General features: G+C 35.4%; 1 protein-coding gene across 2 annotated transcripts; it reads right to left on the bottom strand.

The window, feature by feature from the left end:
* Nucleotides 1-272: 272 nt before the first annotated feature.
* Nucleotides 273-8528, bottom strand: LOC127435651 (G/T mismatch-specific thymine DNA glycosylase-like). Of its 2 annotated transcripts, XM_051689277.1 has the most exons (11): nt 8394-8528; nt 7989-8060; nt 7491-7687; nt 7207-7400; nt 7033-7102; nt 6799-6934; nt 5310-5392; nt 5129-5223; nt 4185-4356; nt 3250-3372; nt 273-1168 (listed from the first exon to the last, which is right to left on the bottom strand). In XM_051689277.1, exons 2-11 carry the CDS (start codon nt 8042-8044, stop codon nt 1080-1082), a joined length of 1215 nt encoding a protein of 404 aa, XP_051545237.1. In that variant the 5' UTR covers nt 8045-8060; nt 8394-8528; the 3' UTR covers nt 273-1079. The 2 variants fall into 2 exon arrangements, with proteins under 2 accessions (XP_051545237.1, XP_051545238.1); XM_051689278.1 differs by lacking the exon at nt 7989-8060 and having other exon boundaries at nt 8394-8515.
* Between the last annotated feature and the right edge of the window lie 1715 nt (nt 8529-10243).

Below are 10243 nucleotides of genomic sequence, written 5' to 3'. Positions count from 1 at the left end.
AAATGAAGTAATTAGTAAAGTAATATGATTACAACTTTAGAGGAAATTCATTAGTAATTTGTAGTAAATTACTATTTTTATGTAACTTACCCAACACTGCTTATTTTTGTCTTACAAAAATTACCTTGGTTTTGTCATAGTAATTGTGTTACTAACTATGGTACTTTGGTAAAAATTACATTTGTGTTTTGCATTTAATTGCTGCATTATAAATGTACAATGTACAAATATACCAATGAGAAAATAAATAGTTAATTTTCATCATTTTTGTTTTTCCCATATGTTTTTATTTTCCAAAACAATCCATCAGTAGGCTAATACCAACATATAAAAAATAATAAAATACACCTTAAAGAATGACATACATGACACAGAATGCATTCTCACAAGCAACAACAATGCCAGATTGTTATTATGAGGTAACAACATGGATATAAATGCTACAAAACACAGTTATTACACATAATACAGGTATGCACTCTGGTTGTGTCCATAACAATAAAACACAATTCTAAAAAGTCTAAAAATAACATTCAAATTGAGGTAAATTGTAGTCATTAATATTAAATAAGCACCATAATGTAGGCCTGAGCATGCCATCTGCAGTACTACATAAAAAACATGCATGGAGGGCATGCACAGTGATACACCTCTAGAAGACAACTACCTTCTAGAGTCCAACAGTGGCTTGCATTAGGGATTTCTTGCACTGACAGTCTCTGTGTGCAAACTGTAGGAGATCCTTTCCATCTATAATTTCAGTATGATAGACATAATGTATAATGTATAAATTCAGTACATGTGAAACTGTCTAAAACAAAACAAGATAACTTGTTTTAACCTGTCATATTCGAGGGAAAATTATAGAGAGGTACAAATTGAACAATTCATTCATGTTAAATCCAGCTTTCATGGAAACAAAGCTTTGTACCTCCACACACAAATTGAAAGCACACATAAGCAAACGTACCAAACATAAAATATCAATAATAATAACAAGAAAAAGTTCTTGTTGGTCCTCCTCTATACATGCAGTGTAGACAAGGGCATAATAAGCCTTTTTCCAATAACCTCTTTTCTCAGGTAGTTCCATTGTTGCTGCTACATCTGATGTCTGGAATCTGGTCTGCAAACGGCTGCAGTGTCCACCTGTGGTCCGTTACCTGGTCTACACATACGTTTCTATTATTACTAGCACTTGACACATGAAAAAACGATGAGTCAAAAATATTTATGATGCAAACAGCATAGGAAACTAGTAACTTATTTATTTATGTTCATTCTGAATCAGGGTTCCCAGTTTTTAAACAGTGAATTTCCATGACTTTTTTATGGCCATTCCAGTTGTAAGTGACTATTGGATAATGATTTGAAATCTTTTAGAGATTACACTCACAAGAGCAATTTCTAGCAAATTAAATATTCTAAGGCTGAGCATAACAATAAATAAATAAATAAATAAATAAATAATAATATATATATATATATATACAGTTGTGCTCAAAAGTTTGCATACCCTGGCAGAAATTGTGAAAATGATTTTGAAAATATGACTGATCATGACTTTTATTTAAGGATAGTGATCATATGAAGCCATTTATTATCACATAGTTGTTTGGCTCCTTTTTAAATCGTAATGATAACAGAAATCACCCAAATGGCCCTGATCAAAAGTTTACACACCCTTGAATGTTTGGCCTTGTTACAGACACACAAGGTGACACACACAGGTTTAAATGGCAATTAAAGGTTAATTTCCCACACCTGTGGCTTTTTAAATTGAAATTAGTGTCTGTGTATAAATAGTCAATGAGTTTGTTAGCTCTCACATGGATGCACTGAGCAGGCCAGATACTGAGCCATGGGGAGCAGAAAAGAACTGTCAAAAGAACTGCGTAACAAGGTAATGGAACTTTATAAAGATGGAAAAGGATATAAAAAGATATCCAAAGCCTTGAAAATGCCATTCAGTACTGTTCAATCACTTATTAAGAAGTGGAAAATTCGGGGACCTCTTGATACCAAGCCAAGATCAGGTAGACCAAGAAAGATTTCAGCCACAACTGCCAGAAGAATTGTTCGGGATACAAAGAAAAACCCACAGGTAACCTCAGGAGAAATACAGGCTGCTCTGGAAAAAGACGGTGTGGTTGTTTCAAGGAGCACAATACGACGATACTTGAACAAAAATGAGCTGCATGATCGAGTTGCCAGAAAGAAGCCTTTACTGCACCAATGCCACAAAAAAGCCCGGTTACAATATGCCCGACAACACCTTGACATGCCTCACAGCTTCTGGCACACTGTAATTTGGAGTGATGAGACCAAAATAGAGCTTAATGTTACAACCATAAGCACTATGTTTGGAGAGGGGTCAACAAGGCCTATAGTGAAAAGAATACTATCCCCACTGTGAAGCACGGTGGTGGCTCACTGATGTTTTGGGGGTGTGTGAGCTCTAAAGGCATGGGGAATCTTGTGAAAATTGATGGCAAGATGAATGCAGCATGTTATCAGAAAATACTGGCAGACAATTTGCATTCTTCTGCACGAAACCTGCGCATGGGACACTCTTGGACTTTCCAGCACGACAATGACCCTAAGCACAAGGCCAAGTTGACCCTCCAGTGGTTACAGCAGAAAAAAGCGAAGGTTCTGGAGTGGCCATCACAGTCTCCTGACCTTAATATCATCGAGCCACTCTGGGGAGATCTCAAACGTGTGGTTCATGCAAGACGACCAAAGACTTTGCTTGACCTGGAGGCATTTTGCCAAGACGAATGGGCAGCTATACCACCTGCAAGAATTTGGGGCCTCACAGACAACTATTACAAAAGATTGCATGCTGTCATTGATGCTAAAGGGGGCAATACACAGTATTAAGAACTAAGGGTATGCAGACTTTTGAACAGGGGTCATTTCATTTTTTCTTTGTTGCCATGTTTTGTTTTATGATTGTGCCATTCTGTTATAACCTACAGTTGAATATGAATCCAATAAGAAATAAAATAAATGTGTTTTGCCTGCTCACTCATATTTTCTTTTAAAATGGTACATATATTACCAATTCTCCAAGGGTATACAAAATTTTGAGCACAACTGTGTGTATATATATATATATATTCACTATAGACATTTCCATGACTTTTTAAGATTTTTTTTTTTTTCCATGACTTTTCCTGGCCTGGAAATCAGCATTTTAAATTTCACTCACATTTCCAGGTTTTCCATGAACATGGGAATATGTACCTGTCCCGTTAGAAGGATGGACACTAAACATTTGCTGTTGTTCCCCCCATGATCCATGGCCACAGGTCTCCTCATACCCAGGGTCATGCTGTTCCTCTTTGATTGCTAATCTTTTGGCATCCTCTAGAACAAAATGACAACAAATAGTTGGCTAAATCTGATGTATGCATATTTCATTTAAAGAACTAAATACATGTTTAAAGGGATAGTTCACCCAAAATTTAAAATTCTCTCATCATTTTGTCATTGCAGTCTTTAGGCATGATCATGATTTCAAGCTCAGTTACAATCCCTAGTGCTTAACACATGCGCAGAGCGCCAGATGACACTACTGGAAGTGTAATCGAGCTTGAAATCATGATTCAAAGGAGACTGCTGTCAAGATGTAAAGTGAAAAAGAGGTTATATTTTGATCAGGTCCAACCTAAAACTAACTGGATCGCTTCAGAAGACATTAATTAAACCACTGGAGTCTGATGGATTACTTTTATGCTGACTTTATCTCCTTTTTGGAGTTTTTGGAGTTCTGGTTACCATTCACTTGCATTGTATGGACCTGGAAAGCAGAGATATTCTGCTAAAAATCTTCATTTGTGTTCAGCAGAAGAAAGGAAGTCATACACATCTGGGATGGCATGAGGGTGTGTAAATGATGAGAGAATTTTCATTTTTGGGTGAACTATCCCTTTAAATAAGAGGTACAAAATATGTGGATTGGATATATCTAGCATCTGGATTAGGACATGATTTTCCCTGATAATAGCTTATATATACATATATATATATATATATATATATATATATATATATATATATATATATATATATATATATATATATATATATATAAAAGAGTTACGAGATGAGAAGTAAAAATAGAACTTTGAAATTCTAAATACATCAAGACAATCCAAAAGTCTTAATCATCTCTTTACCTTTGGCCAGAGAAATATCAAATGTGTAGTTTGTCTCTTGGATTTCTTGAGTCTTGTCCATTCCCTTCATCTGATCTCTGACTTCTTTTAGCTTAATATAGAAGTGCACTTTATCCTGAGCACGAGGGAACTGTGCACAACGTGGACTTGATGATGGCATCAGGTAGCAAACCTGGACAAAAGAACACCATATCAAATCAATTCACAAGAAGTGGTATTAATGCAGGGCTCTAATCCTACCACCAAAGTCTTTTCAGCAAGTCAGTCCACTCAGCTTCCATTTTTGGAAATCTCTCAGGCAGCTATTTTTCTATGTAAACAAGCATTCAAGTGCAGCTTCTATCTCCTTAAATGAATGAAAAAATGGCTATGGGGAATACACATAATGTCTTGTGCTTGAATTATTTAATTATGTTTCCTTGGTCAAAGGAAACATTTGGGGGCATTTAAATAGTTGTTATTAAGAATTCATAGAGGTTTTAGCTCTTTTGAAGTATTTTTTTTTTTTTAAATAGTTGTTTCGTGTAATGTCACCATTCGAGTGATTTCACCAGTCAAGTTGTACCCAGTTAACTCAGTTATCTCAGATATCTCAGTTCTCCTTATGCATGTGCATTTCTGTGGAGAAATAAATTTATTTAATGATTAACCTAGAATCAGTAATAATCTGTAAACTGATATTTAAGCTGTTTTATTCTATGACCTAATTTTGAGTCCATTCAATTAAAATTATGAAGTAGAAACAACAACATTTAAATAGCAAATCCGAGTTGAGTCTACTAACTTGCATCTAGTTACCTAATCTTAAATAGTTAAGTTAATTCTATATAATCGGCACGTAAAGCATACTTAATTACACAGGTTATGGAGACGCCATTACTCAATGCAATTGAGTAATGTCAACTTATATTAGGGTTTCGGTGCATGAAGTAAGAAACTCATACCGTCTCTGTGTCTGGCACTTTGAAAGGCTGCAATCCGAATTCTAAGTTCTTGGCCTTCACTCCAAAAACCTCCTTGCAAAATATTTCATAAATGCCTGAAATATCAAACAAGATTAAATTATAGCTTGGATAAAATGAGTATAAATGTTGAAATATCAAAACGTTGTAATCAAAGCCTTACCTTTGCCATTAAAGGCAGCAATTAACGGTCTGTACTTCTGAAGCTTTTCCAAAAGTTGGTGACCGCCTTCACGAATCTCTTTGCTGCAGAGAAATAACCGTTTTGAGGGTACACCTTAAAGTTGCACTATGTAAGATTTTTTGGTTAAAAATAAACAAATTGCCATTATTGATTGAGTACATAAACAATCAGTGTTCAAAACATTGTCCTTACCATACCCCGATTCACTACGGTAAGCCTATAAAATGTTTTTGCATTTTGAGCTGTCAGGTTCGATTTGGTGCAAAATCACTGGTTTATGACGTTCATCCTTGCGCTATTACATCATGTCTGCACACACAGGAAAGAAGTGCCGGCTGTCTCATGTTCCAGCTGGAGAAACTAACTATGCTGTTCAGCTCAGTTCAGTAACACTCACGCAGTTCAGGACAGCATCGCTGCAGTCTAGAGGGATGTTTATCTGTTATCTGTTTGGCGATGTTGTTTACCTGCTATAATGCTTGGATGTTTTCTGGTAGGGTTGTTGAAGTTAATATTGCTTGTCATGCTTTTATAAATCGAACTTTACTCGTGTGTCAACCGATCACGATGTATCTACGTTGTCCGGTTAAGTTACTGTGACATGTTTAATATTTATGACTTCTGAAATTGACTTCTTGTAATTGTTATATTGCCTATTTAAGCATATTGTTTTTACATTTAATAAAGTATATTTTATCCCCATCATTATTGAATCCTCTTTTTAAGTTTTTAGTTTACGTGTTATTGTGTGCATTGCATAGACATGCTATTGTAGTAACTGGACAATATAGTATAAAATAATAAAGTCTTCTATTGAACCCGTATCAGCCATATCACGAGTTTAACCTCTTAAATTGAAAATTGTAGTACAATTCAAACATTTAAAGTAGATAAAACATGTGAATAATCATATTAAGATCTACTGGTGGTGGCTGAGGAGAGTCCCCTGTTCTCTATTTAAAAGTGCTTTGAGTGTAGTGTCAGAAAAGCTATTTAAGTGTAAAATTCATTCAAATATGTAAATAACGGTGTTGTTCATCTTCATCAAAGCAAGTAATATTTCCATTTCAAATGTTCAAACATATAACATAATATCAACATGAAAATAGCATGTTATGACTCCGGCTCCAGTCATGATCACACATAGGCAATGTCCAGGTAAAGCTCAAATTGGGAGATTCATCACCAGAAGAGCAGTGCCAGAACACGACTGACGTAATGTGTTCTTCCGCAAATTGCTTGCAATTTTAAGTTTCAACCACAGATGTCGCTAAAGAGTACAAAGGTACATAGTGCAGCTTTAATCAGCTGAAATATTTGCTTATTACTAAACCACCCTCTTAAAACATTAAACTCATATCAACTCATTCTCATTCACTGCTGATTTTACTTAGCCTTTGGAAAGACAACATTATCGAAACATCATAGTTTCTTTACATATAACAAGGTGAGAGTGTTACATTTTTACTTTGATAGGTCTTTACTTCCTGGTGTAGTCCTCTCCACCATATTGGTGAAACCAATGCCATACCTCTCAGGCAAAGTCTGATCGTGCATGTGATTAAGCTGTTCATCAGTCAACCCAGAGAGAAACAAGCACTTCCCTATGAAACAATCAAATAAACATTCAGTAGATTTGAAAGGCATGCATAAATATATAAACATCCTTTGCAAAGAATAAGATCAGCTCTATTAAACATACAAAAATGGTTCCCAGGATTTGGGTAATGCCTCCCTTTGTAGGCTGACAACAGTCCAGGATTGATCCCGATCTATGAAAAAATCGTTATTATATTTGTTCATTTCAAATATTGCACAATAAATATAAGTTAAAGTCACAGACTAGGTCAATTATGTGGTTACAATGGAAACTCACAATCAGAATGTCAAGATTATGGGTGATGACGTCTGGCAGCTTTCTAGCCATGACTTCTTCCACTGACATTCCATTGAATCTGTCTAGTGTCCTTTTAGCTTTCTTTGGAGAGTCTTCAGCCTGCGCCTGCTCCTTTCCTTCACCTTTTGGAGGCCGCCCTCTTTTCTTCCCCTTTCCTGGTGTTGTCGGAGGGGCTACAAAACAGATATTCAACGAGACACATAGTTGAGCTGCAGAAATGTCACAGTTTTAGTTACATTTGCTGGAAGGATCAAGGTTCATACCTGGTGGCAAGGCCATATCTGGTGGCTGGACAAAGAGTTGATTGGGCTGTTGAGTTTGATCCAGATATGGATCTTGATGTACTGCCAAATCAGTCATGACTTTCTCCTCCATGGGTCTCTCAGTGTATTGGGCATTGTTAACCATCTGGTGGTACTGTGGCACCTGCTCTGGCTGAAACTGCTGATGAGCTTGGTACCTGAGAAAACAAAATCGCAATGAAAAAGAGAGAGAAATATTTTTTTTTTTGATGGCATAAGAATAAGTTTGGAAGATTACCTCGCCAGTGTTTTCCACATTTTTCTCTGAATAAATGTAATACACCTACTCATCAAAGTTTCCGGATGAGCGCATTTTTTGGATTGGGTTAGATTTCTTAATCACATTATATGAAAACACTGACGTTTTCAAAACAAGTATTAGAGAAAGCGGTTAAAGAATTAATCAAACTTATTGAGCTGAAAACTCAACTGGGTTCTTTTGGAGCTATGCAAACTCACCAGTACTGAAGATAATCCATAGGAGCCGTCAGAGATGAATACTGCCTTTCTTCCATCTTAATTGTAGTCTTACTTTAATAGATTAATATTCATGTTTATGTTACTCATATGCCAGCTGGTAAACCACATCTCCCTTTGTTTAACTGGTTCTGGTGCATTTCTCTCATTTTCATTCGTAGCATTTTAAATTAAAAGGCAGAACATTATATTTTAAATGCATTTTAACTAGAAACATACGGACATTTAACCAGTTGCTCAAATTTTACACTATTAGCAGCTAACTAGTAGCTCATTGCACTCAATAAGCTAGGAGCTATGTGTGAATCCGTGACTTCATACAAACATAAAATCACTCATTTTGATACCTATAGAGACATTTGTGGGCAATACAATTGCAATTCTTACCTGCCATATATATCCTTCAGACCTTTTCTGGCACATAACAGAATTTAGAGCAGAAATCTATGGGCCAAATTGATGCTACACATGATGCATGAAGCCGGTGTACGTACAAATGTCAACAAAGCTAAAGGCGAAATTCAAAATAAAAGTCCCTATTTTACCTCATTTTATTTTTTTTATAAAAATCCCCCCATTCTATATTTATTCATTATATAAAAAGATCGACTGGTATGCTGTTTATTTTAGAAGAACATAAAATAAGATAAGAAAATAAAGGGATAATTCACCCAAAAATGAAACTTCTCTCATCATTTAATCACTTTCATGCCATCCCAGATGTGTATGACTTTCTTTCTTCTGCAAAACACAAACGAAGATTTTTGGAAGAATATTTCAGTTTTGTAGGTTCATACAATGCAAGTGACTGGTGATCAGACCTTTCAAGCTCCAAAAATCACATAACGACAGCATAAAAAGTAATCCATACGACTGGTTTAATATATGTCTTATATGTCTTCTGAAGTGATGCAATCACTTTGGGTGAGAAACAGATCAATATTTCAATCATTTTTTTACAATAAATCTCCACTTTCACTTTCACTTTCAGAGCTGAAATATTCTTTTATAAATCTTTGTGTTCGGCAGAAGATAGAAAGTCATACACATCTGGGAAGGCATGGGGTTGAGTAAATGATGAGAGAATTGTAATTTTTGGGTGAACTATCCCTTTAAACAATATATTTATGCTTTTTTTGTAATGAAAATAATAACAATAAAAAAACTCACATTCTAGATATATTTAGTGTATGAAACAATCGACTGGCATGCTGTTTATGTTAGAAGAACATAATATAAGACAAGAAAATAATGTAATTATTAGTAGTAATTGTGGTTCAATAAAGTCTATGCTTTTATACTATGAGGCATTGAGTTAAAAATGTCTGGCTTCCTATTTAGCCAACCTGTCGCGACTTTTTGGAGCGTACCATTATTTACAAAGGGGAGGTCGTATGTTTCTCATAATTCTTTTCATTTCAAACGCATTTGTGGTGTACATGGAATTTTCTGAAATATTTAGGTACGTTTATATATTTGTAGTAATTAAGATCTGAGTGTTTCATCAATTAGTTAGTTTTGTTTATGTAAATAATAAATTGCATTACTCCCTCTTATGCTTACCGATTAATAATTTTCCATATGCGAGCTAAACATGCGTGGCTCCACAGCAGTTGTGAAATGAAAATAACCCCTGTGCAACCTTTGCTGCTGCTGAAACATACTTGTATAATTTTACATCGGCTAAACATTACAGAGGTTAGTATGCATTTCTGTTGGATTAAATGTGTAACTTGTGTCAATTGTAATAGTATATTACAAGTTAATAGCACATATGCACTTGTATGCACAGTTGTTGCAAAAAACAACTGATTTGACAAATGAGTCTCTTTGGCAGCGGCGCATGAAATGAAATTAAAGGTTCATTTTTTAATTCTGTATAAGCAGTGACTGTCTTTCATGTATGATATTAGCTTTATCAAGTATTTTTATGATGACACTGTATTTACCCACTTGCTAGCTGTGGTGAGTTAATATTGTAATGGTTTATGTGAAAGTATCAACATTACAAAGACACTGTGTGGTTAGCAGGGCAATTATAAGTGTTTTCTTTCCTTAGGTATAAATAATCTCCTAAGTGGCAGAACCAGTCAACCAACTGTGTTTCAGAGATGCCAGCTGGTGTATCTTGGCCAAGATACCTAAGAATGTTTGCTGCCAGTGTGCTGTCAATGTTTGCTGGAGCACAGGCCGTTCATCAGTATTACCGTCCAGATTTGGTAATTATCCAGATGAAT

The sequence above is a fragment of the Myxocyprinus asiaticus genome, chromosome 46 (assembly GCF_019703515.2).
Source record: "Myxocyprinus asiaticus isolate MX2 ecotype Aquarium Trade chromosome 46, UBuf_Myxa_2, whole genome shotgun sequence".
In the NCBI taxonomy this organism is placed as follows: Eukaryota; Metazoa; Chordata; class Actinopteri; order Cypriniformes; family Catostomidae; genus Myxocyprinus; species Myxocyprinus asiaticus.
Note: the sequence above shows the minus strand (reverse complement) of the source record. Positions and strands in the feature narration are given on the sequence as shown.

Bases quoted from the DNA above. Each gene is read 5' to 3' on its own strand.
- LOC127435651 (XM_051689277.1), bottom strand. From the start codon at position 8,044: ATGGAAGAAAGGCAGTATTCATCTCTGACGGCTCCTATGGATTATCTT. The intron at 7,401-7,490 runs GTATGAACCTTG...TCTGTTTTGTAG, and splicing joins AGATATGGCCTTGCCACCAG to CCCCTCCGACAACACCAGGA. The intron at 5,224-5,309 runs GTAAGGCTTTGA...TTGATATTTCAG, and splicing joins TGCTGCCTTTAATGGCAAAG to GCATTTATGAAATATTTTGC.